The sequence below is a fragment of the Charadrius vociferus genome, unplaced genomic scaffold (assembly GCF_000708025.1).
Source record: "Charadrius vociferus isolate BGI_N301 unplaced genomic scaffold, ASM70802v2 scaffold650, whole genome shotgun sequence".
Classification (NCBI taxonomy): Eukaryota; Metazoa; Chordata; class Aves; order Charadriiformes; family Charadriidae; genus Charadrius; species Charadrius vociferus.
In genome coordinates this window covers 4,509,597-4,537,390 of record NW_009646736.1, presented here as the reverse complement: position 1 = coordinate 4,537,390, position 27,794 = coordinate 4,509,597, and the positions used below count along the sequence as shown (strand labels likewise).

The following is a 27,794-nucleotide window of genomic DNA, read 5'->3' as shown; positions in this document are numbered from 1 at the left end:
TTGTTCAAAGACTGTCATTAGCTACCCCTAATTACACATCTTTTGCAGGTAACCATTTCTTAAGTAACTACCCTCCTCAGTGCTTCCAGTGTCCTTCATTACACAGCTATTCTGTCAAAATAATCCAAGTTCACTTAACATTTTCTTGTTCAATAGGTCACCTCCCTTGAGCTGAAACAGCAAGCTTAATCACAAAGACACAATGAAACATATTCAAATGAGTCATGAGAAAGTCTGAAGCTTAACTTGCCTTTAAGCATATTGCTTTTGATAACTCACCTGTTATCTCAAAACTAAGACTCAAAAACATGTACATTTTAACCAAATAAGATATTACTGCACAGAAATAATGCTACACAATTGTTTTTTCTAATATTTATTATTTTTCACCTGCAAACTGTAGCAAAACATGATCAGCTTTATTATGCAGACAGGTATCCCTCTAACATTAGAGATTTAGGCATGTATAAATAGAAGAGCTCTTAGGAAAGGAAAACATTTTGAGAAATGAACAAACCTTCAATTTAACTTCATGACTTCCAATACCAATGGTTAAAATGATGTTGCTCATTCATTCCAAGAGATACAACAGCACCTTAAAGTGGCTGATCTATTTCCCAGTAACATTTTTTTCACATAACAATGTGTTAAAGTTACAAATACTGATATGCACAAATAGCTATTTTCTAAGAAAAATATGTACAGTACTGCAGCATAATGAATGTGGTATCTGCAATAACTTATTAGCCAATTTTAATATACATGATACCGCTACTTTTTACCTGCCAGTTCACAGGTTCAAGGATGTTACCACAGCCCTCTTGTTTTGCACGTTATTACCTCGTGGGGGGGTTGGTTTTCTTGGGTTTTGTGTATTTTTTAATTTTATTTTTTTTTTAAGGTACACAATGCAGGCTTTTATTTTTACTTCTTAAAGACTTCTTTTGTGTTTAAAGCTAATATCAGTGAAACAAGACAACAGTGCAAGAGGCGCAGAGATGTTATGTGACCACATAAGAGTTCTTTTGGGTAAAGTGTCTATAAGGCTATAAGAAAGGATTGGTTGATGAGCTTCCTGTTGGAAATTGTCCTGTTGGTGCACCAGCCTGAGGGAAAATGAAAAAAGAAAACTAAGACAAATATTTAAGATTTTTTTCCATATTGTAAATCATAAATGCAGGATACTTAAAGAAAAGAACCTATTAGGAAATATTTCTGGTTTATGTTGCAGTCTTTTTTAATTTGGTGGTTCTCTGAAATTACACTACTGTAAGAGCATGGTATGCAAGTACTGCTGTTTTGACATGAACAGCCTTACAAATGTCATGCCATTGTAATAATGAATTGCATTTAGGAGAGTCACATGCTGCCTTCACTTATTTGAAGCAAAAAAAACCCCACACACCTTTGTGTCTTTAAATTAAGTGTTACAGATTATGACTCTTCAGACAGAGAAGTTATTAATATCATGCAACAACTCACTCACCATAAAAGGGTTACTAGATACTCCAACAGCTGCAACTTGTCCAAAAGGAGTTACTACAGGCTTTGCCTGTCCAAATGCAGCAAAACCTGCTCCTTGGAAAGATAAGTGAAAAGTATTAATAGTAGTAACCAACCTTCAAAGAATTCTTTACTGCAGATCCCACACAAACATAAGCGGAAGCTTCAACTGCACCATCAGGAAGATTGATCTTACTTAAATACTATCAGGAATGTAAGTGGAAAAAGAAAAAGAATATGGCTGGGCTTTTTGTTTGTTTTATTTTCAACTGTTTGGAACTAATCAGTTTCCAGTTTCTACATATGCACTTTTTTCAATGTTATTTTATCATTTAAGTTTAGAGAGAAAGTACTTTCCGATTTTTTCTTGCCTGCATTCTATGAAGTTAGAGAAAGTGTTCTAATCTGTTGCAGACAGTCCAAAAATGAAGACAAAACAATCCTTCTTGCATAAAAACCATTTAAGACTAGGAATATTTATATTTTAAGTATCTTATTATGACAAAATTTCAGTTATGTCACCGCACACAACCAAGTCAGAAAAGCTTAACTACACAGCCAAAACAGAATGTGGGAGCCCCTCATCAGTATTATCAAGTTCATATAAAAATAAATACACACCCATTATTGCTAACTTACAGAGAGATAATTTTCTCCATGTTTCCGATTTAAACAAGGTTATCTAAAACATATAGACCTACCATTTGGCTGCTGAGCAAAAGCAGTCTGTTGAGGGAAAGCTGCCTGGGTCGGGAACGTGGGCTGCTGGAAGTTGCCACTAAAACTAATAGGAAGACTGTAGGAGGCAGGAGTTCCAAATCCCGCGGGCATGCTAATGGATGCAGTACCAAATGTTGCTGCTGGTAGGCAAAAAACAACATTAAATTATTGGTAAGAAATCACTTTTTTCCATGAGACAAATTACTATAATGCCACATTAAGAAGAGTCTCCTAATGCCTCAGTGACCATACAAAAGTTAAGTTCAACTTCTACAGCCACTGAACCGATTTGTTAGCTTGGATCACCACCAACTAGATGCATAATTTACTTCTGCACTTTAAAAATGAATGGAATCATTTAAAATTTACTAGATCCAGCACATTCAGGTGTACTTTCTGAAGAAGAAATTATTTTTTATGTTCTCTATGTTACCATATACTTCCCCCAGAGTTTTTCCTGGTAAAAGTAGGTACATATCAGAAGCAAGCACTTTCAGGCAGCATAAGCCCCTCTGTTTTTCTCTTTTTAGTAAAGAATGAAAGGATCTTCCTACTTCAAGCTGCATTACAGGAAGTTACAAGTCAAAAAAAAAAAATCATAAGGGATACATGCATTCCCTCTCTCTTTATCCCATCCTTAATGTCACTTGAAAGGAAATTTTCACCATGCACATTATTTGCACACAAAGTTCCTACAGCATATGCTCTTACTGTTGAGGTAAGACTTAAAAAAACAAACAAACAAACTTTTCATCTGATTCTCTGCTGACCCTTTCAAATAAATAACATACAGCTCATACGGTACTCCGCATGCCTTCAACAAATATACAGCACATCAAGTGCAAATATGTAGTAACAAAACCATTATTCAGTCTTTTGGGAGTTATTCTTGAAAGGACAAGGGTATAGAAGGTTTTTTTTGGTACAAATACAGACACCGAGCATTTTATTCTAGTTGAACCTTAGACAGGATTTTTCTTTTGAAAAGTTACATGTTAGATTTTATGCAAGCTCAACTGTTTAAAAAAAAATAATATATTTAATGAATATAGCTTAATTACCAGTTGAAAAAAAATTACCCCAAAAGTATTCAAGGGCAAGACATTATACATACATAAAATGCTGACAAAGTACACGCAAAACTAATGTACTAACATTCTTCCCAAGTTACAGATAGCAGAGAAGCTATTCAACAGGAAAACTTGCTAAAACAGCAAACAAAAGCACAACAAAATGAGTAGTGACTTGGGATATCCCAAAAGGCATCAAGCTACTGCTGGTAGAAACTTCAAGAGTCACTCAACTTGTTAGCATTACATTGTGACCATGGAGGATATCAATAATGGTTTTGTTTTAGTTTAATAGTTTAGCTTAATAGGTTGCCTACGTATGCTCTTCTCTCCCTTTGCCCACACCCGCTCCTTTTTAAAGGCACAGAAAGTCTTCTGAAATTCTACGTGCAGAGAACCAGATAGCTATCAATAAGCTTTTACAAGCAAGAACAATTAGCCACAAGAAACTCGATACCAAATGTGGCCACCTACCAAAATGAGCCTGAGGAAATATGTGAGAGTGCATTGCTCCCGAGAGGCCTTATGGAAGCCACAAAGAGACCAGACAATGTCAGATCATTTATACACTCTTGAAAAGTCATTTCTTAGTTATATATATAAAAGTATACACAGGTATATGTACTGAACATTTTTTCCATCGCATGACCAGCAAACAGATTAAGATAAGAAAACCATTCAAAATAAATGCTACAAAACAGATCTCCCATGTAATAAATAGCAAAGTTCATGCAGAAAGCAAGCTCAGCATAAAAGGACAAGCTACAAGTTTACACCTTACACAGAAAGGGGTAGAATATTATCTTTACTTATAGTCATCATCTCTGCTATCCAGCACATAATATCAGTATAGCTGCCAAAGGGTTAGAACCTCTGCAAGCCAAGGATAGCAGTTTAGAAGGTGAAAGGACAGAGTTGCTATATTCAAAGAAATTTATCTAAAGAGGCTACAAGTTCTTAACGATGATCCAAAACAGCACCATTAGGAATGACACTAAAATAAGGAAAGATATTTTGGGCATTAAACAGCTGAATAAGTTTGACTGCATAATGTATCAAAAGGGACTGAAAACAGAATTCATTTTAGCACAGGACATGAATTTGATCAATTCAGTTTTAACTCAGCCTGATCAGTTTAATTAAATCTACCTAAAACTCAATGTTAAAATGCATACATCAGCAGATTGAAGTCTGTGGAAGTTGAGTTAATAGGTATAAGTGCCAAAGTTTAGCAGTGCCTTTGGAGAGGAAAATTAGCATAATCTAAGAGTCATCTAAATCCCAGTTCGGTGTTTTAAAGAAAAGTATAAGTTTGCTTTTTTAAAAAGTTATTAAGTTCTTGTCTATGGAATTGTGATTCTACAGAATCCTCCCCCAGAAAATTAATGTAAATCATGAATGTAAAGATTATATTTAAACATATGTTTTACTGTTACAAAGAAAAAAAGGACACCACCAATGTACTGAATAAGTGGTCTGGTGAGGATTTAACAGCCCAAAAGCCTGGTTCTAGCCCCAGCTCTTTGGTTTTGAGGGCTTTTCAGGACTTTGAAATAAAGAAATAAGGAAAAAAAAAAAAGCTTATCAGGGATCTTGAAAGCCCTGCTGCTTCCAGGGCAACCTGCAATGAAGTATGCTTGAAAGCCAAGGTTATATGGCCTTGGAAGGTACCCAACTGGTAATACACAGACTATAAATAGCTTAGGTAGGATTAGAAGATCTTAAACAGATCATTTTGAATTTTTTCATGGCCACCATTTGAAATCCTAGGATTGGGCCAGAAACAGGAGGCTAATGTCCTCAGCCCAATAAAAACCATCACTTATCTCAAAAAAGAAGTTAAAATTGATTTCCGCAGCCTATTCATAAATATTGTACTTCACATTGAACATACACACACATCAAATAGACTAGAGACAGATAATACAGAAAACTGTTAAGGAACAAATTACACATGATGAAAAAAAGAATCAATGCAAGTCTTGAAAGAAAGTTTCTCAGACGCTGAAGGTTTTTTTCCTAACCTGTTGCTCCTCGGCTATTGGTCTGGAATGGATTTGTTGAAGGTGCCACTGGGGCAACAGGGGCAGCTACAAATGGATTTGTGGAAGGTGTTGCTGAAAAATTAGAAATATTTTATTTAATAAGTCTTTTAAAAATAGCCAATCTGACTCACAATAAGTTTATATAGCTTTTATACAGATACATAAATATCTAAAATAACATGTTAAATTAAGAATTGGTAATAAAATGCTTAATTTGAAATGCATCACAACAACAGTACTTTTTTTGAATCCTTTAGTAACTTTAGTGTCAACGTATAGCACTATCAACTAAAAATGAGTAAGATGTTTGCTTTCAGTCCACAAAAGGTGTTAGTGACAGTTATATACCTCCAAAGGGAGCAGGCACACTCGAAGATGCAGGCTGTGTCTGTGCAGTAGCAGCCACGGGTACTGTTCCAAAAGCATTGCTGAAAATAATTCATACATTCAGTGAGGTCAGAGTTGCTTGTTTAACAACTAAATACAACTTACAATTATTGTTGGCATGTAAAAGAATAGAAAAGGAATGCTTACGTGCAGTTTGCAAACTGCAATATAATTCACTGATGCCAGGAATTGAGCCCCTGATGCCAGGGTCAGAGACTATAACTAGTGCTGAGCAACGAAAAGTCCTCTCCAGCAACAGCAGGAGAAAGAATATTGAACAAAGGCCATCAGCATAAAGGCTGCAAAGCAGAAGCTTTAGGGGCACTTGCAATACCAAGCAGAGCTAAAAGGCATGTGGTATTTATTACTTTAATGAGCTAAAGAAGTGGTTCGCACCAGTTATATTATAAATATCTGAATAATGTTTTTTGCCATAGATGATCCTATGGTTTTCCGTATGCATGCAATATTCTGTACAGAAAAGTGTTACCATTTAACAGGTTTCACATGTGATGACTAGAAAGGTGCAGAGAACATTCTGCTGACAGAAAGTATTTATCTTATCCTATCAGACAGTATTGCTATTATTTAAAACAAAGGATGCAGTTTCAGTAGTATCTTTAAACTCATTCAACATTTCCCCATTTAGATAAGAAAGAAAACCAGATTTGAGAAATAACTTTGAGCTACTTTTCTGCATATTGCTGATGTCAATGTAGAAAGTCAGCTACTTCTAACAAAGTACCTGCTAACATTACTGGTGGAAGTATACGCGTTACTAGAGGTCGCTGTGGAGCTGAACACGCTGTCTAATTCTGCTAGAGCCGCATACTTGTCTGAAGATGCACTTGACTGATTTGAGGCCGACAAAGCAGGACCCGCTGATGCTGACACTACTGTACTGAAGCCACTTCCTTGCTCACTACCACCTAGAAAGAAACCAGATTAAAAGTGATGAAGACAGTTTCACTTTCTGCCCTTCCAATACCAAGAACTAAATGAAAGTTCATGGACAGATGAAGTTTCCGACTTCAAAATTAAATATGCACTAGGGCATACAGGAAAAATGTTTAACAAGCCATTATCTATTAGCAAAGTGTCCTGCTTCTACAGATATTCTGCAGCTCCTGGTTTCCTGGACTCAATACTTCCATCACTTTCAACTAGAAAATTTAACAAAACACGTATCTGCAAAGTATCCATTTCAGAACACAGCTCTGCATTGCAAACCAACACAAATTTTTATACATCATTTGAGAAGAAAAAGTTACAGAATAACTTTTTTTTCTCCTTAACTTAAAATAAACAGAATCCAAGTATCACCGCTACTAGTTTGTAAAACCCAAAGCCAAATCTCTCTGTGGCAGAGAGGCAGGAAAGCTCCTCTGGCAGTTCTCTGCAACAACTGTAGCTCTCAATTCAAGAGCCTTCACTATAAGTTTTAGCACAAATATAAAAGATATATTTACATTTTTATATGTTTTCATCATCGCCGTAATAATTATTTAGATATTTCCACCTAAGAGTTATTCATCTTGATAGCAAGTAGGTTCCCAAAAAGATGTCCTTCTGGTGACATCCTTTTGGAGTGATGTTAGTCTTAAAACACATTAAAGGTACACTGATATGAAATTCTACCCGTAACTTAGAGAAAGGACATTTTGAAATACAGTTATTATTTTGACCTGCATAGTCATCCTCGTGGTAAGCTACACATGTAGAATAAGCATGTCAAAGAATAAAGTTAAATACCTTGCCCTGCACTGAAGATATTATCTAAATTAGCAAGAGCTGCATATTTGTCAGCTGACTGGAGATTCGCTTTATTCACTGCAGCTTTACCGGCTGCAGTTGCTGTTGCGTTGCTCTGAGAAGCATTGAAGGCTCCAAAATCAGCACTGGAGGATTTGGGGAAGTTATCAAAGTGAGCAAAGTTAGCATTCACTGATCCAGCACTTCCACCTGTAACAAATTAAGTTAAACATAATCAACACTCCAAAGGTAGAGAAAGTCTCTTGAGCTGCAGCTGATGGCACAATAATCCCCTTTTGTGGTTACATGAGGCAACGTGTTCCCCCTGTGCCATACCACATGTTTAAGACCCTTTCCCATTTCCTTCAAAGTTATATGGGGTCATCAGAAAAAATAATTTTTATATTTTTCAGTCTCCAGATCAGGGACAAAAAACCCCAAGCTTCAACAGCTTAAATCACAGTCAATTTGATCTTGAAAAACTTTATGCTATTTATGAGCTGTTAAAGTAATTTCAACAGTAATATTCTGCTAGAAAAATAAGTATTTGAGTCTTTAATATTCAAGATACAGAAGCCTCATTTTCCTGTCATATGTGTCTAATGAAAAGCTACTATTTGCATTTACTTAATGGTACAACTTTTAACCATTTCAGGTGTCAGTCATTGTTCTAAGCAAAAAACAGTGCCTAGAATTCCAAGAGTTCCGTGCCAAGGTTTAGAGACAGTTTCGTTCTCTGTTCTCATATTTTTAGACTACATCCAGTCAGGTAAGAGGTGAGGGGGAAGGCACAACACAGCTTTTTTCATATGAAGTCTCCACTGATGTTAGAGATACATAAATCAATTTTAAAAATCTGAGTTAGATCCACGCAACTGAACTTCAGTTCAAATATGAAACCACGAGCTTCCATCTCTTCAGAGTCCAGACAATTTAATCTAGGCAGGTCACATACTTAAGTTTAAATGACTTGTTCCATTAAGTGCATCACATTTGGTACCAGTTGGTTGAGGATTCCACTTATACTACAGAACACACAACTTTCTAGTCACATAATAAAGAAGTTAAAACATATGCAACAGTAGAAATGAAAATGCTATACTACAATGGCACAAAATGAAGCAAGCTGAGTTTTCCACTGTGTGGAACTTACTGTGTACAGCCTGGAGAGGAAAAGCTGAAGTAAATTCACCAAAACTGCAGCTAGATGAAAGCGTTCTGAACGCTGGACAGCCAGAAATTGTGTGGGGGTTAAAGTTAACATAAGAAGGGAGAAAGAAAATTTGAAAAAAAGTTTAAAACGACACGACACTCAAAAGAAAAACAAAAAAGGAAAAGAAAGTCAGTCAGCCAAAGATCTAGACAAACAGCAAGTGTAAGCTCAAGCAGAAGTTCTAAAGCATAATCAAATTAAAGGAAAGCAAAATAAATCTTAACAATAGGCTCTACACATGAAGTCAAGCATACTGAAGTGTGTGCATATGTTATACATACACATAGACACACACTTTTTTGGTACAGTTATGTGCTTTTGGGTCTACTGAAACACTTCTCTTACAAAATAAAGAGTCAATTCAATATTTATCAAAAGCAGTATGGTTTACTCTTGTCATAGTTATTTCAAGTGTAGAGCTAACGAACACATAGTGCCATAAATAAGACTTCTGAGTAGCATTAGGAAAAAAAAAAAAAAAGAAAATCAACACCAAACAGAAGGAATTCATTTTGAGTTTCCCCAGAGCTTCAGATGGCTTGATCGCATTAAAGCAGGCAGATGCAAGAAATAAACTCAACTTAAGTACCTTCCAACATAAAGGTAAGGATTATTTCAATTAAGTATTAATCAAAAGTGCTAGGAGTTCTACCTGTATTTTGGGGCTGAAAAGAAGACTGACTTGCTGTGGGGAAACCTCCAAAATTACTCGAGCCAATAGACTGTCCAAATGCATCAAAGTTTGCAAAACCTGCATTTGCAGAGTTCTGCGCTGTAAATTGCAAAGGAACAAAACATGTTAATGGATATGGGAAATAAATACAAAACAGATGTATTAACTGAATTCATGGTCATGACAGCCTTCCAGGGTTATATCCTACCTTGTCATTTCTTTCTACGCGAAAAAGTTATACATGATATTCTACAACTGAACTGAAAGTTGTCTTTGAACAAGCTTTCATGAATCACCTTCACAGAGCTGTACTAGTTAACGGTACTTCCCTCCTCCTCACAGATGCGACTACTCACAACTGCATGACCAGATGAAGTCCAGTTCAGCTTAACCCTAGAGTGTTTGCAGTGGTGCCTGGTCAAGGAAAGACAGCCAAAAAGTACAGAATACAGATGTATACTTGTAGAACCCAAACCAGGCATCATTCTAAATGCTAATTTCCAAAACTAGAATTTGTGGACTAACTGAACATTTCTTTGGGAATAAAAATTAGAAAGTATTTTGTAACATACTGATAATTTGAATTCCTCACATACAAAATACTTCTTCCTTGAGTGAACGTAGTCTGGCACTACTTGAATAGTTTTGGCTGTGTTTATAAATTCATTTCACTGGAAAATTCAGTTTTTAAAAAACTAAATCAAGAGTACAGAAATATGGAAAATCAATACCAATGTCAAGAAGATAGCATTCAGAGTGTATCCACAAAATAAAATCCAAGGAAATTTCAAATAGAATTTCAGTTTTCACCTTCCTTTCGTGCCATACTATAGGAGAAAATAAAAATTAACACCCATCTAATTTCAAAGAGCTGGACATTCAAGCATCTATAGATTCAACAGGAATTATGCACCTAACTGATAAACTCCACAAATTCTTAAACACTGTTACAAGCAAGCAGTGAGGGGAATAAAGTGTTTTCAATTAAATGCAAAATAAACCCATATATATAGGTAACTTGACTTACTATCTAAAGAAAGCTCACAAAACACCTTCTAGAATAACAGATGCAATACATTATATTTTTGGATCAGGATTTGTTTATTCTGGAGGGATTTTGCAGGTTAAGTATACACAAAACCAATAAATTATGCTGATTGTTTAAATACTGTTACTTAATAGCCAGAAAACGCTAATAAAAAGTTGCATTATTTCACTTAATTTCTATTTTAAAAGCATCTGTACTACAGATTTATAAACTAAAAGGACATTTTTATACAAACATGGTATGCCACAATGCTACTAATATAAATGAAAGTGCAAGAATTTCCCTTCACGAGGGATGCTGGGAGAGAGGGTGAGGTTTGACTCTACTTGAATACCACTTTATTAGAAGTGTGCATGCATATTGAGTTTATGTGGCATGATTTTGGTAGCAGGGGGGCTGCAGGGGTGACCCCTGTGAGAAGAGATCAGAAGCTGCCCCCATTTCTGACACCCAGTTTCAGCTGGCTCCAAAGCTGACCTGCTGCTGCCCAAAGCTGAGCCCATCAGCAATGCTGGTGGCACCTCTGTGGTAACATATTTAAGGAATGGTAAAAAGCACTGTGCAGCAGCTATGTGAGAGAGGAGTGAGAAAAACACAAGAAACAACCCTGCAGACACCAAGGTCAGTGAAGAGGAAAGGGGGGAGACAGGACACGCTCCAGGCACTGGACCAGAGATTCCCCTGCAGCAGAGAAGACCACGGTGAAGAAAGTTGTCCCCCTGCAGCCCATGGAGGACCCCAGTGGAACAGATATCCACACTGCAGCCTGTGAAAGGCCCCACACCAGAGGAGGTAGAGATGCCCTGAAGGAAGCTAGAGCCTGTGGAAAGCCCATGCTGGAGCAGGCGCCTGGCAGGAGCTGTGATCCTGGAGGGGAGGCCCACGCTGGAGCACTCCATGCCTGAAGGACTGTACCCCATGGAAAGGGCCCATGCTGGAACAGTTCTCCCTGTCCTTATCTGGACTCAAGATTTTTCATCGTATTTTCTCCCCCCATCCTGCTGAGAGAGCAGCTTGGTGGGCAACTGGCAGCCACCCAAGGTAAACCCACCACAAGAAGAGAGTCAAGAAGAGGTGGGAGGGAGGAAATCAATGAGAAAGCAAGGTCTTGAGGAAGTTCTGTCCTAAAATTTTCACCTTTAAAAGTATGCAAGGAGAAAAACAACTGAGGAAAAACAACAGTTTCTATTATTATACCACCTGTGTTGGTTCAAACAGCATTCTAGACTTCAACTCCAAATTCCACTTTTTTGTTCGTTTGTTGTTTTTAAACCAGTAGCTGTTTAAAAGGAATAGATCAAGAATTCAATTGCACCTTGCTTTAGAATGAAAGTGATGCTTTCGTCCTGATGCATCAATTGGATAGGGGCTACTCGAAGACTGATGTTTAGTTGACCAAATAGGATTAAGCACATAAGTGCCACTCCTAGAATTTTAACAAAATTTTTCATTTTAACCACTCACACAAACAGAATACTATGTCAAGAACCTTAAATGAAATATCTTTGGAGTTTAGATTAAAAGTTGGAATCTATATTACAGGCCACATAATTTTATTGCATCAGCTGACACAAAGTGTGGTTTGCAAGTGGGCCCACGTTAAAACAGTAGAGCTGTAAAGACTCTTCTGCATAGCATTCAAACATTAATTTTACCTTGTTTTATGTGGTAAAGTTTAAACCTATGTAGAAGCGGCACAAAGTTAAAGACTTGTACTTTCCTGTACCTGAACAATATGTAGATTGGCAATTCCAAAATTCAGTTCTCCACGCAGAAACCCAAGAACAACCCTAAGCAAGTTAAGGAACTGCAGTGCACTGCGGACCGGTTAAGATTTACAACTGCTGTTCCGTCTGCAGATCAATGAGGCAGTACAAAAGCTGGCTGGCTAAAGCTAGCTCAAGTATGACAGCACCAGTCATGGCAACGCAAGCTGCCCCTACAATTTTTGCATAGTTTATTCTGTGAGGTTTGCAATACCTAGTGTGGAATAAAGGCATGAAACATTGCCAAACAAAAAAAAACGCACTAAAATAAAGTTCACATGTATTCAATTACAAAATTGAAAATAATTCTCTAGAAGACAATAACTATGTCGCACTATTTTACTCCTCCTGGGTAAAGCCTCTTCTCCCTTGTTACCCTTGATAGAGTTGTGCTGTATTATGACACCTTTTTAATATCTTTTGTGCAGGTCTTCTATTCCATTAGTAAGGAAGTCTACATGCCAAGTTTTTTTTCTTTTTTGTCACTATTACCAGTCTGTACACTACAGAACAGTTATCTACCATCATCTTCAAAGTCTCATCATTTTACAGACATTATGGGAGTTTGTAAATTAAATATAGAGAATAAACATAAGGTCAGTATGTTTCCCCTTCAAGATGCAACAACATCCTGTGCCTGCTTAGTACATTGGAAAACTCAGGAAAAGGAACACATCAAAAGTTGCACTTCCTGCATAATTTTCAAGCTTTACATCTACACTTTAGAGATCACAGCACAAGTTTGTTAATATTTTCCTATCAGCTGCTGCACTCAGTTGTGCCTTAATTGCAGAAACAGTAACTTACATTGAAAGACCTTAAATTTGCTGGTGCTCTTCAGTGATTTCTTTAGTTAACCATAGTGTACGTGAGGGGAAAGAGAAAAGTCCATCCTCTGTAAGCACGGCTAAAACCAAGCTTTAAATCAAGAACACCAGACCATAAAATTCAAGAAAGCAGTGCTGGACTCAGTGCAAGTTCTTCTACCCTCTGCTGTAGTGTGCGATTACTAAGAAAAGTTACATGCTTATACAACTCCTTAAATGAGCATTTAAAACTCATTTTGCCAAACTGGCGGACTGCTCAACCGTCCTTTTATTCCAAAGGGAAGAGTCTAACATTTCATTATTAGTTTCAGTTAACACTACCCTGTGGTTACTGCACACAGAACAAACCCTACAAGTGGTTTACCCTAACAAGTCAGAAAACACCTTCAGATAAACCAGTCTGCAATACACATTCAGCTCTCACATGCTCAGAATCCAATTTGTGTCTTTTAGAAACTGATTTACCAGCCCTGAAACTGTTTTGGGTTCTAAAGCTTATGGAAAGGAGTCATGGGAATTACCACAATGGTTAATTATTGAAACAGAAAACTAGCGAGTACAGGGAAGTATTCCTCTCAATTTTGATTTTCAGCACTTATTTCAAACAGAAATTAACAGACTAAAGATTGTATTTATTCCAGAGTGTTCATACTGCTTTTTACCCTTTTAAAAATTACCCAGCAGACATGCAGTGGAATTTTACCTAGATTTGGAACACAGTATTGAAATATCACTTTAATGGAATTATCATCTGCTGAAACCCACAAAGAGTAATTAAGTGTATATAAATATAGAATCATTCAGCAACAAGTTTGGAAAGAATAAGCTATAACAAAGAATTAAGTATCTGCAGCCTCTTTAGTAACACTGTACAACATTGGCCAGTCAGCACAAGTTCTCCCAGTTAAATATACCTGCAAAAAGATGACTAACATGAAATCTTATGTTAACGATTTTACAAAATGCACTGCAACAGCAATTCTTATTCTGTATTACTGAATTCAGCCAATTATTTTACAACCTTCTTTTTTGAAAGTTAACTTTGAGAAAGCCTCGATACTTCGCTCAGTTCCTCGCCTCTCGGCTGTTAACAATTTCAGGACTGATTTGCAAGAAATATCTCTTATTCTTGTTAGCTTAGCAGCACCACAATTTCTCTCAGAAAAAAACAGATGAAAAGCTCATTCAAACAAGGCAGGCAAAGGTCCTTTCCCACAATTACAATGCAAGTTAGCAACAACATACTTCACTGACCACAGAATCAAGTTTTTCTTTAGGATAGACTTCTATGGCTCAAGATCTCTGGCTGAAAATAAACCCTGAGGGCTCAATATATTTTACTGAAGTCATTCTTTAAGAATTCAAGGCCTACCCCCATCCTTAGTCAATACATATCCTCAAAGCTTACTTATTCTTCCTGAAACTACAGAATACTACCCACATGATGGCTAGTATTCAGTTTTCAAATAGACACACACACAAAAGAGGAGATCATTCTTTAAATTGAGGAAGGCTTTGTTTTTCTTTTTAAAAAATTGACTTATTGTCAATCCATTTGAACTCCCTTGAAGTCTCTGTCTGCTTTCTTTCCATGAATGCTCTTCCTAATAATTTTCAGAAAGAAAATTAAAGGTCTAATATCAGCTAATCCCTACATTCTGTTACTCATGCTCACACTCTCCCCCAAAGAATTTAAAGTTCTAGTAGTAGGCAGAAACGGTCTAATCATACATATCATAGAAAATAGCTACAGCAACTCCCACTTCAAAAAGCAGGATTATCAGCCTTTATGCTTCAACCTTTCTTTATAAAGACCTAAAGGAAATCACGAGCGATACAATATTCAAGGCACAGAAATTACATATACCTCAAGAAGTTTAGTCTAAAGTAATCAGAAATTAAAACTACATTTTATACATTTAAAAAGGGATACACTGCTCAGAATACTTACCTGTATGACTGTTGAAGTGTGCAAAATTAGCAAAATTTGCTGTAGCAGTTGACTGAGGAGGAGCAGCAGCAAAGATATCCGAGCCAAGGTCACTGAGGAGGTCAAATTGTTTCTTTTCTTGTTGCTGCTGTCCTTGAGATCGAACGACAACAGGAGACTACAAACAACATTTCAATTAGCTAACACAAAAAAGCCGATATTTTACCAAACTGATTTTGCAAAATACTAGAAGGATAGACAAAGCATGTTTCTTTAACAAGCCATTTATTCCTGAAGTTTAAGATGCTGTATACAGCACAGACCCTCCTCCTCCAGTATGATGTAGACAATCTATTTATGCTACTATGGCAGCTTTTAAAGGAACTCTGCAGCAGATTTCCATGGATTAATAGGGCCCAGAAGAATAAGGTAGCAGCATATAAGCAACTTCAAAATTATGTACTTAAAATTGTAAATACTGTACAAATACAAGCAATAGAACTTAATTTCACAAGTTATAAAATAGTTATTCACTGCATTCTGAAGAAAAATTTACAATTCAGTAGAGGGAGAGAAAAATTGAAGACTTTCATAGCAAGGCTGAAAGCCGCAAATTTATACTGTTTGAATCTTAAGAGGTCCATTCAAGAGCTGCTGATATCCCAAAGGTAAAACACTTTTTCAAAAAACTGTCTTCCCTCCAAAATTTAAGTACATAGTGTTGTTTGACTTTACACAATAGCATACAGACACTCGCTGAAAGCCACTTGATAAGACAGTTACAGAATGCATAGCAAGTCATAATGAACATGTATGCTTTTAATCCATATGTTCACTACTATCTCATGGTTAACAGTAACAGCCACTTTATTGCTTTCAAATAAAAAAACAAACATGAAAATATATCACATTAGATTCAAACTTTAGAGATATTTAAGCAAAAACCAATCATAATTAAACTCGTCAATCACACTGGAAAATTCTGCTTACCCAAAATAACCACTAAAAGTAGTAAATAAATTTTGTTAATAGAAACAAGCTTAATTTAGAACCTGATCTGCAAACACCTGTATACTTCAAGAAAATACATAAAATAAAGTTGTCTTTAGCGATCACATTATTTGGTAACAGTTGCTACTGCAAGAATTCTCGTGCCACTGAAAGAGAAAAAGTACCACTGAACAGTTCTGCGCTCTTCAGTTCTGTCATGACTCACCTGGCTAGGTGTGCCCTTGTTTAAGTGCAGTGTGGGTGCAGCTTCTCCCAAGAGAGATTTGAGTGGCTTCACCTCTGGTGTGCTGCTTGTACTACTAGCAGAAGACCCCGATATGGATGCATGGACTGACGCCACCACCTTTGCTTGCTCTGGAGGAACATACCTACATTCAAAAAAGAGAAATGGTTTTTACAACTTTTCATGTAAAGTTCTGCTCAACATTCATAAGACTCAAGTGTGACAACTGGTAGATCTCAGCTCTCCTGTTCTAACCACTGACCCTGCAACAAATTCTATCGGTAGTTTGCAAAATAGCCATTATTTAAATATGACACATTTTTAAAAAAGGACTAGAATTCTAAGTCATCAATATTTTGTAGCACTTATTAAATAAAAGCCACACGTCTTCCACCTCCTAATGAAAGCCCACAAAACCCTTATTTTACACTATTGTTGACATCCCCTTAAGCCATTTCTGTTCCACCAATATGAACTAAACTGAGAAACTTATTTAAATAGTTTGTCTTCTCTGCTTCCTGTAGAAGCTCCGAATAAAATCCAGAAATCATTTTCCTTTACAGAGCTATGCAATCTAGTCCAAAGAGCATATAAGAAGGAAAGCATGCTCAAGAACATGAGGATAACAGTCCATCTCGACTTCTTGTCACAGAGGCAATCTTTACAATTGTAAAGCTATCTTACCATCTCTTCTTTTCATATTTTTCCTGTAGAAATTCCTTTACTTTCTGTGGATCCCTGAAGTCTGGAATTGCTGATGATCTATCATCAAATAGGCCTAGCCAAATCTGTTTGCACACCTTAAAAAAAAAACAAACAACCCACAGATTAATCTTAATTCAAAACCTATTTAAGTTTACAATTGTTAACACATCAAACCATTAAGAAGTGTGTGGCTGCACGTTTTTTTATTCCAGACTGAGCTGCTTTAACAACTGACTGGTGCACCATGTACTGGTCTAAATACTTAAAAGTTGAAAGACCATCTGTCACAGCAGGGCAAGCAAGTCCTAGCATCCCATTTCACCATCAAATACTGCTTTTACGAAATATTTGTAGTATGTACTCATGAAAGGGCAAAGCACCAAATTTCTACCTGTGATCTTTAAGACTCTCTCCTTCACCTAATTCTACACATTCCCTTACCTGTACTTCAGGGTTTGAAATGTTTCAACAGATCCCATATGCCATAACCCCCAGATGGTAGCTTTTAAAGGGTCTGAGGTTTAGTATTTATACTTATAATTACTATTTGAGTATAGGAACTTTTTTTTTAAACAGCCTTTCTTACCATGATGCAGTTTCTATGGTATCATATACATTTAATTTGAGTAAGGGTATGAGAGAAGGGGGAAAGTACTCTCGCTCTACTTTAATATTCTAATTGTAGTTTTGAGTGAGCAAAAGTTGAAGCAATTGCAAATGCTCAGTATGTTCAGCTTCAATTCCTGTTCAAAACAACAGAAAAGGTGACTGTTCTCAAAACTAAACAAGACATAGGAGTTCTCACACTTAAAACATTTTCTTTAAGCGCTTAAGACTACTCTGCAAGTAACCTGAATATGCACCCAAACGATACACCAAACATTAGCGACCCTCTAAAGACAGAGAGGTTTCTCCCAGAGAAGTTAAATCAAAAAAGCATTGTTTCTGTGATGCATACCATTTCTTCCCACACCCTTTCCAAAACGACCATCTCTTACATGCCTCCTACAAACACATCACCCTGTGTACCTGCTATAGGGTCAGGTTTTCATCATTGTCCCCATGACCTTCAGAGGAAGCCCTTGCTCTAACAAGTAAGAGCTGCACGAACCGATTACCCTGAAAGCTGATAAATCAAGGTAGAAGCTGTGATACTTCCACTACATCACCTTCCCCAGAGAGGTTTTCTTCTTTACCTGGTCAGCTAACTTCAGCAAAGTTGTAGCAACTTTGCCTCTCCGAGAGTGCTAGTTGTCAAATGTGACAAATCTTAGAGATCATTTCAAAGATTGGGCAGGATTAGAGAGATCAGACAGACAGCATAAGTATGTATTTCATACTCAATGTCTCTATTTTATACAGCCTGCTTGCATGTCCAATGCTCCACAGTCCTTATTTTCATCTACTGGATAGAGACAAACAACAACGGGAAACAGATCTAGCTGATCAAAGCATAGCTCTTAATTAGTGATTTTAATACTCATCTAAAAATATGATCAGTAGTTCCCACTTCAAATAAACTCAGCTATCCAGCATTCATTCAGCAATTGTACTCCACAAAAGGGTTAAGTTCAATGCCCTGATGTAAGTTTGCAAATTTAAAGTGTCATTATTTGCAGTATGGTAATAGATGACATGAAACTGAAGGTATTTGTTCAATACTTCTTCATACAAAGTTAGAAGATATAAACTTAGTCCAAAAAGTCACAGGTCTGTTCTAAAATAGTTAATAGCATGAAGCACTATTTTAATAGTAGCAATCTTTCACATAAGCACTATAAATTGCATCAGCAAAAAGTCAAAACATTTATGGGTATAGCTTTAGGTGGGCCAGGAGCAGCCTTTCTCTACTTAGTTTTGTCAATATAACTGTACCAACTAGCCGCCATTTGGCTAGAAGGGAGAGAAGTCCTGTTTGTGGCTAGTTACAGAATACCTGGCAGCAGGAGCTGGTGGTGTCCAAATCCACACAGTCTCCCCAGGCCCCCAACCCCAACTTCAGTATTGGGAGGAACATCAGGAAACACTGAAGAAAATAAAAATGTTATGCCTAATTTCAGACAAACTGAAAGACAAATGTTAGAACAGCCCCCACTTGATCCTGCACCTAGCAGAATAACCCTCAGGGCTTCACTGTGATGATCAGTTTGCATCCAGCCTAAGATGTTTGAGTGAATGAAAGAGGAAATCCTCTTCCGCACCCATATCAGGCCATTAAATTACTCCCCCTCCTCCTACCACCCAAAACAAGGCAGATCAAAGAAACTCACCACAATTCCCATGTCACTAGTACCACTGAAACTCACAGCAACAGTCAAACTACAATCCAGTTTTTCACCTTTCTCCCTCCCTGTTTTCTGCTTCATCTTCACCCTGAAATGCCTAAGCATTCAGAGTGAGGGGAAAAGAAAAAAAAAAAACCAAACACAAAACCAAAGCAAACTAACAAAAGCACCACCACCCACCCAACTCAGTGTCAAATATTCTCAAGCCTTCCTGGCCACTACAGACAATTTCTAGGAGAAATCAGAAAACAAGGTCCTGTGTGACTTTAGATCATTCACCAGCTATACAGCTATAGCAGATACCAGTTCTACGAATATGCAAACAGGTACGAAGGGGAACTGTGCTGTCCAAACACACTGTTGGTTTAAAATGATGCGAACTTCTTGAAGGCATCAATTCTTATATTGCATTGCCATTTTTGCAAACCTTCAGAAAACTGGCTTCCAAAAGTGTTTCCTGGAGCAACTAATTTCTTCTAAATGCCTAAACACAAAAGCAGTAACAACTGAAATATGCCTTAAGTCACTATTATAATTTATTTAAACAAACCTGCCAGGCACTCTTTATTGGTTCTCTGTTACTGGTAGCAGAGAGAACGCTATTACTTATGGGCAACACACAACCGCCAAGCAGAAGAACCTAGACTTGGTCACGCACACTTCAGCAAGAAGTTCTCATTTTAACAGAGCTTAACAGCAGTAACTATACAAACACAGGTTAAAACATTTACTTTACTAAACCAGAGATGCAAATTAAATTTCACGTAAGTTTCTTTACTCAGAGAAACTTTCTCAGAGAAAGTATGATTTCTTAGTAGTCTTAAATACAGACAAGCCCTTTAGAAAGCCAATTTTTATAAAGCTTTAATATCACACAAGAAACTATTAAAAGGCAGTTTTGTCTATTTCTGTATGAAGTACCACACAATGCTTTGAACATCAGCAGCCATTCCAAGCAAGCATTCAGAATACAATAAAAGGCCCGTTGTCTTTCCTTGTTTGCTGGTGACCTGTATGCTCTTTCTAGCTATACTTTTGTTGCTATCATCTGACTTGACAGGGATCCACAATACAGCATTGATTATGCTTCAAGTGAGCCATAATACACAATTTTCAGCTATCTACAAAAAAGCAAATGGTAATGTGCTGTGCAATACCAAATCAAAATTGGAAATTAAAATTAAAGAAAAAATATCAGAGACAGAACTCACATTGCCATACAACTGTAGTTCTTCAAAATAGTTATCTTTCCATAGTCTTAAAAATAAGTCACTAGCAGTACTCAATCTTGGGCAAAGAAAAGTTTGCTGTGAGAAATGTGAATATCTTTACTGATCAGGCCATCACATTTTTTACTTCAATGCTATTTAAAAGTTACTCATGATAAAGATCAAGGAAATTTACACCGTACAACTTGCTTTTGAGTCATGGTGGGGAATGATCACTCAGTATTTACATCTCTCTTACCCTGCCTACTCCCCACTAATCACAGCTTTTCAATCCACTATCTGGACTTGAGAGCACTTGAGATACTGAAAGTATAATTGTAACACAAAAAAAAAGAACTAGTGGAAGTATAGAAACAAAGCTTCAGAACAATATATTCTTTGAGAAATCTGAATGTGATATCCATAAGAGCATATATTTCAAAAGGCCCCTCTACTCTAACTAATCCATATATAAATCAGACCTCCAGAGCCGATTCAGAAAATGCTACTGCCCAAGTTTCATGATACATCTTAATCTCTATTTTAACAGAATTACTCATTGCTTTGCTTTTACAGATAACACATGAAGCAGAATCCCAACTCACTACAACATTACACAACATTACTATGCAGGTACCGGGCCTAAAAATTCTATGGCTTTCTGAAATCCTTCTACATCACACTATGTTCTTAGAGATATTCTGGTTTGGCCATTTAACATTAATATTGTTCTTTTTGCAACAGCGGCACAAATAAGCCTCTGCTCAAAAGCTCCGTTCATTCACCAAAAGCCTTGCTTACACTCCTCCTTTCGATAACGAAAGCTCTATTAAACAAAATGCTCTGCTTAGAGAAGAGCCTGGCAAGCTGGAGCCAAAAGTAAACGCTCAAGTTACGTGGAAGCCCCTAGGAACAGTGGAACATATCCAACAATCCATAATCATTGTCCACTGTCCCTGAAAAGTATAATTAGTCCACGTCCCACTGGTTCACCAATGCAGCAAGAAGAATAAAAACCCACAGCATTCAAGTCAGAATGATTAAGCGTATGCAGCATTTGAAACTCTACTTTTGTTGAAGGGTTGACAGAAGCAAGACTTTGAAGTTGTGCCTGCCTCTACTATATTGTGGAAGCTGCAAAGTACCAAGATAAAGCAAAGTTTTACCTTGTAAGGTAGCAATAAGAACACAAGATTCAGCAGTTATCTTCATGAAACGTAAAAGTTCGTGAGAATCCTTTTACAACTGGTTTGGGAAGATCAGTACCTGTTCTCTGCCAACAAGCTCCAATCTTGCAAGGGATGTCATTAGATATTTGGCAACTAGATACTGGGAAGTTCAGAATTAGATCAGTAAGTACAGCATGAAGCAAAGAGGGAAACAGAATCACAACCAGCTTCAACCTACTCACCCTGACCCAGATAAAAACCCAGGAGGTAGCAAGGCAGAAACTGTGAGTTGCCACAACTTAAATATATCACTGAAAGAAGAAATTGGGCCAAGTGTATATTGTATGTTATAATAAAGTCTTTACCTACATTTCTCTTCATACTATTGGTTTCCCTGAGTCTGCATTCAACAGCTATTCTATTTGAGGGATAAACTGTTTTTCCTAGAATAACTGCATTTACCTATCTTGTTTTCCATACACGATTTACATTTGTAGTCCTACAGTTTTAGTAATTACCCTTGTTTTCAGCTTTGACAGAAAGGAACAAAGAACTCGTCCCTTTCATTGCAAATCTGGTACTCCAGAAAATAAAGCTGACCAGAAAGGCTTCCAGTTTAAAACACAGCCTCCTAATAACATGTCATGCTTTCAGGAGTTCCAGGCAGGGCTCAAAAGCTAAGAAGAACATAAACATACCTGTTTTCCACAAATGTTTAGCTTTTGGGTTTGCTTCTAGGTTTGTCATCACATTTGGGGTTTTTGTGTGTGTGTGTTTTTACAAAGTTGGGAAGCTGGGGAAGGACAGACACACTAAAACACTTCTGGTAAAGAAAAAAATAAGTCAGCAGTATCCATCAAATATTGCAGAAAGCCTAAGACAATCTAAGATTTCAGTGTTCCAGTGCTACATATTTCAACTCCCAAACAACACTTTACCATGCCATAACTATTTCACTGATACAAATCTCCAGTGTGTGTGGGAAGGCGGATATGGGAGAGACAAAGGCCTTCTGCTTACACAACACATTGAGCCACCACATTTTAGAAACTCCTGTTCGCATAGTTGTGCTAGTTAGGAATAACAAAAAGTCAGATAGGCCAGCAAAATTAAGTTTTTGCTCACAAAGTCACCTTCTCTGGTATGCAGCGAAGGCAGCACGGCAAGGAAAAGCTGTAATAGGACAAGAACTTCTGCTGGTGGGAGCTGCACTTCCAACTAGGAAAAAGCACACTACTAGCCCTACAGCACTTCTTGTTAAAACCCAGACATACCATTGCATAGGAAGATTACACATATCAGTCTAGTTTAAAAAATTCTAATGAGATATTACCTTTCAGGAATCTGGTAAATGCAAAATTAGATTTCTTCTTCTCCCCCCCACCCCCCAATAAAATAACCTCAGTTACGCACCAAATGCAATGCTGACAGTGCAAAGAACTACAGATTACCACACAACAAAACTATGTTCCAAAACATAACACTCACCACAGGAAGAAAGATTTGGAAACAGTTCCCTTATGTAAGCAAGTTATAGCTTTGTTTAGTAATTCAGCACTTCTGATGTCAATATTATTCATTAATCTCTGTAGGTTAAAAGAATTTTACACTGCCAGTATACTGGTTTCAAAATCAGTTTGGGTCCAGAAGCTCCAGCTGCTTTCATAAGCACAAAGTCCAAGCTAGTAAATCCTGCTAACAAAGACATTGTTCTATACACAATCAGCTCATGTATCTCTATATCGTATTAGCAGAACCAGGGATGTACTACAAGGACACCTGACTGCACAGCTCATGCTGTCAGGATTCATCAGCTCCGGCTTAGTACTGCTCTTTCTAGTCCAGGGTTTCTAGGCCACATTCCATGGCAAAGGAGATTCTAGGAAAGCATTTTGGTCAGGCCAAACACCAGCTCTGAACCAGCCCCATACGGCTACTAGTTCTGCAAGACTGCGGGAAACTGGTACTTGCACAGATGCTATCAAGAGTCAGGAAGACTGACATCAAAACAAAATTAAGCACTGTTAAATTAACCCCAAGCAGCTAAGCATACCTGCAGAGCATCCTACTCATCAGCTCAGGTAAACATGGTCTTCGCCCCCAGAGGAACACAGATTTTCCAAATACAAGACCATCCAAATCATTTTCTTCCACCAGATGCATATTAGAATAGGCTATTTGGAAAGGTTATAAAATATCTGACACTTTTCAAAAGTGTAGTAGAAAATTTAACTATGTAACTCATTTGCCTCATAATAAATACTATTTTTCAGCTTCAGGGAAAACTTCATAGCTATAATGGCAACATGAGATTACTACCACCTTCACTTTCTGCAAACTGCGAGTTTACTTTGTACTACCATTGCACTACTAAATCAGAGGCCTAATCAATGTTAGCACCATTTGACTATGAGTTTTCAAACAGAACCATCTCCATACCACTCCTCATTATTCCTATCATGAAAATACAGTGGAAAAATACCTCACACTGCTCTTCGTGAAGAGAATGAGGAGGGAAAAAAATCCTACGCAGTGAGTCAGAATTGCCTTTATCCTTCAAAAGGACTTCAGAAGGCACTTGAACATCAGCTTGAAGATGTCTCCATTCTTGCTGCAAAATGAGCTAACCTCAACATTAGCAAAACCGGAGTCTGGACATCTGTTTATACCTGCAGATGAGTAAGCAACACCAAAATATAGATGTCTTCTAATACAGTAAAAAGTTTTAAATCTGTATTTGAAGCAGTAAAACCTCGTTAAAAAAAAAAGTTCAACTTACCTGTGCCAGAAAGACATTCCTTGGAGGTTGTGCTGGTTTTGGCTGGGATAGAGTTAATTCTTTTCATAGCAGCTAGTATGTGGCTATGTTTTGGATTTGTGCTGAAAACAGTGTTGATAACACAAGGATCTTTTAGTTACTGTTGAGCAGTGCTTACACACAGTCAAGGTCTCCTCTGCCTCTCACACCGCCCTGCCGGCAAGGAGGTTGGGGGTGCATAAGAAGTTGGGAGGGACACAGCCAGGACAGCTGACCCCAACTGTCCAAAGGGATATTCCATACCATCTGACGTCATGCTCAGTATATAAAGCCAGGGAAGAATAATGAAGGGGGGGGATGGTCAGAGTTATGATGTTTTGTCTTCCCAAGTAACCATTACCGATGATGGAGCCCTGCTTTCCTGAAGATAGCTGAACACCTGCCTGCCCATGGAAAGCAGTGAATGAATTCTTGTTTTGCTTTGCTTATGTGCACGGCTTTTGCTTTACTTAAACTGTCATTAATTCTACCCATGAGTTTTCTCATTTTTACTCTGCCAATTCTCTCCCCCATCCCACCAGGGGGAGCAAGCAAGCGGCTGTGTCATGCTTAGTTGCCAGTTGGGGTTAAACTTCGACCCACGTATATATACAGGGAAGAAGATGGTGTCTCACACCTGAAGAGAAGCTGCTCTGAATAACCTCTTGCCCAAGCAGTTGCTTTGTGGAAGCCTTTTAGTAACTGAACATTTTACCCACGTGGCACAAAAATGGCAATTTGCAACAACTGGGGAAAAGTTACTATTTCGGGTATTAGGAATTGGGGTTGTTTTGGGGTTGGTTTTTTTTTGGCAGGGGGGTGGGGGGTTTGTTTGGTTGGTTGTTTTTTGGGTTTTGGGGTTTTTTTTGTGGGTTTTGTTTGTTTGTTTGTTTTTTGGTTTGTTTTTTTTGTTTTTTTGGTTTTTTTTTTTTTACAAGACCTTCAACCTCATACAATACATTGTCCTTATAAATATTCTTTGAAGCAGAGAGGAAAACTACTTCCTCCAAGAACAACTCACCACCTTAATAACTACCTTATCTCAGGGAAGCTTTCTTTCTATTTTCTTTTCTATTCAGAACAAGCTCCCTATTGTGCACCATGATCTACTCACCTGGAAGCAGGAAAGCTTACCAAGGCCTTGGCCACATTTGAGAAAGACTGGGAGGACAAAGCGGGAATGAAGGTATTTTACAAATTACAGGAAAATGGAAGTTAAACATACTAGATCACAGAAACATGAGCTGTTTTTAATATATATACACGTATAGCTGCAGACCTAAACCAACTCAATGTTACAACATCTAAACCATTCAGTGACTGTACTTTGGTTCACATGTCCACATTCTAAAATCTTAGACAGTTCCATGTTTGACCAAGTTTATCCTAGAAAGTTTCATTTCTTAATATATACACAAGAGCCATCTATGCTGAAGAGCAAGCTAAGCAAAGAAGGGTTTTTGTGAGGTCAGATGAACTTCATCTGCCCAATACTTTATCTTATCTGCAGGCAAGTATTCCAAAGTCCAATATCAACAAGAGAAAGCAAAATGCTTACTTAACTACTGCAACATACAGCATGACAAAGTGAAAACATGTTTAGTTAGGTTTTAAACTTCTAACGGTCTTTAAAACAACATCACTTCTGTTCAGCATTTGAGCACCTGTTAGATCTACCATCTGCAATTACAAATATCTGTTCAGTGTTACATTAGAATTATGGCAAAGCGCTGCTATCCAACAATCCAAAACTAAACTCAGGACAACATCTTCATTTATCAAGTAGCTCCTTTAAAACACAAAGGCCCCTGCTTTTGAAACATAGCATACCATTGCAGAGATCGGTGGGCTGTTTTTATGGCAATAATAGATTATGTATCAACTAAAGCGTTATGATTGGCAGACTAGTCAGGTCTATAATGAGAAGGACAAATGCACTAATCAACTGAGTAGGGATCACTTACAGTCTCAGATCAGAGAGAAGTGAAACTGGTAGCATTCTCTAGCCATTGCAGATTCAGCGAAAAACAAATTAAAATGGATGGAGGGAAGGAGGGAGATACACACGTTTTCCTTTACACTTGTGAAGCTTAAAGCAAAGCTGGAGTTTACAGTCTAATCTTATGGAAAGAGACTCCAACATACTATATCTGCACCCAAGAAAGATTCTTTATTAGTCCCCCCATGCAACAAGTCAACAATACGCTATACATATACATACAGTGTTATACAGCTTTAACATGCCAAAACAACTTAAAAAAACCAAATCTGGTCAAAGCCATTAGGAGTAGCTTATAACGTCTGGAAGAGTTAAGACCTTGTTCCAACTCTGTCTAGAGGAATCATCCACCAACAGTCATTTTAACAAGTAACACCTATTTACTCTGACAGAAAACAAAATTGCTACTTCTATTTTCGTTCTTCAACCTGACAGCTTAGGAATGAGCCAAGTTTAAGAAAGTTAAGTATCAGCATTTTAGCTAATAACGGGCTTTATCCCCACATAACTTCACAAGAACACATTGATAAGACATTCTGTAACCTACAATCAATAGTTCTACTAAAAGAGAATACAGATCCAATCAAAGTAAAACAGAACTTTCTCTAATTACAAATAGAAGCAAACGCCTCCTCTAAAATCCTCAATGATATAATACAGTATTAAAATAGAAACTTCATCCTCAAATTGAAGACAATAGCCACATCCAGAGTTTACATGTTCCCATAGAACCAATCCAACATTTACCTCAGATCTACTTTTCATCTATTAAAAATAACAAAAGGGCAGTATACTAGAACTTTCTCTTCAAAGCTACCCCAAGCCACTCTAAACATACAGACACTTACCTAATAATAATCCTTAGAGGAAAAAAATTCTCCCTTTCCTTCTCCTCTCCAAGAACCTTCAACATTGATACACTTTCATTAAAGAAAGAGGCTACTGAAACTGCTAGAAGACTTTCTGACACCTACTCTGAAGATATACAGCTACAAGCAACAAATTTCTTTTTGTCACAGTACTCTGAGGAAATACTGCTACAGTCAGTTTCAAGGTCTGGGCTTGCAGGAAGGAAAAAAAAAAGAGCCAGATGCATATTGCCTTCCACAAAAGCAAAAGGAAACCCAATTCAGAAATACTGACTATGTTAATCTAGATTGTCTGGGTTGGGCAATAACACGTAACGTTATGATGATCAGCTACTTAAGTGAAATGAGCTCTTTAGAAGTATCACTTCAAATTATGTTGGCTTCAAAAGGCTTCTGTCCACTTTTTGCTACCAAAAAAAAGAAAATATCAAGTTTTCCTTAAGTAGCATTTTAGAGTTTAATATTAAAGTGTCAAAACCACTTGATATTCTCCAAATAATACTTACTTCATTCCCATGTTTCTGCAGAAATTCTATTTCCTGTTGTGTGAACGTAGTCATTGAAATTGACTTCACTCTGTGGGGTGGGTTCAAG

The 27,794-nt window shown here is 37.4% G+C and overlaps 1 protein-coding gene across 1 annotated transcript; it reads right to left on the bottom strand.

Moving 5' to 3' along the window:
- Positions 1–361: 361 nt before the first annotated feature.
- Positions 362–27,794, bottom strand: AGFG1 (ArfGAP with FG repeats 1). Its single transcript, XM_009889872.1, has 13 exons — positions 27,707–27,794; positions 16,853–16,968; positions 16,151–16,313; positions 14,956–15,112; positions 9,343–9,462; positions 7,478–7,687; positions 6,471–6,654; positions 5,687–5,766; positions 5,318–5,410; positions 3,768–3,815; positions 2,205–2,363; positions 1,487–1,578; positions 362–1,106 (listed from the first exon to the last, which is right to left on the bottom strand). Exons 1-13 carry the CDS (start codon positions 27,758–27,760, stop codon positions 1,047–1,049), a joined length of 1,536 nt encoding a protein of 511 aa, XP_009888174.1. The 5' UTR covers positions 27,761–27,794; the 3' UTR covers positions 362–1,046.

Coding starts and splice junctions, on each gene's coding strand:
- AGFG1 (XM_009889872.1), bottom strand. CDS start 27,760: ATGACTACGTTCACACAACAGGAAATAGAATTTCTGCAGAAACATGGG. Junction 6,655..7,477: donor TATCTTCAGTGCAGGGCAAG/GTATTTAACTTT, acceptor GTTTCTTTCTAG/GTGGTAGTGAGCAAGGAAGT. Junction 5,411..5,686: donor TGTGCCTGCTCCCTTTGGAG/GTATATAACTGT, acceptor CTAATTTTTCAG/CAACACCTTCCACAAATCCA.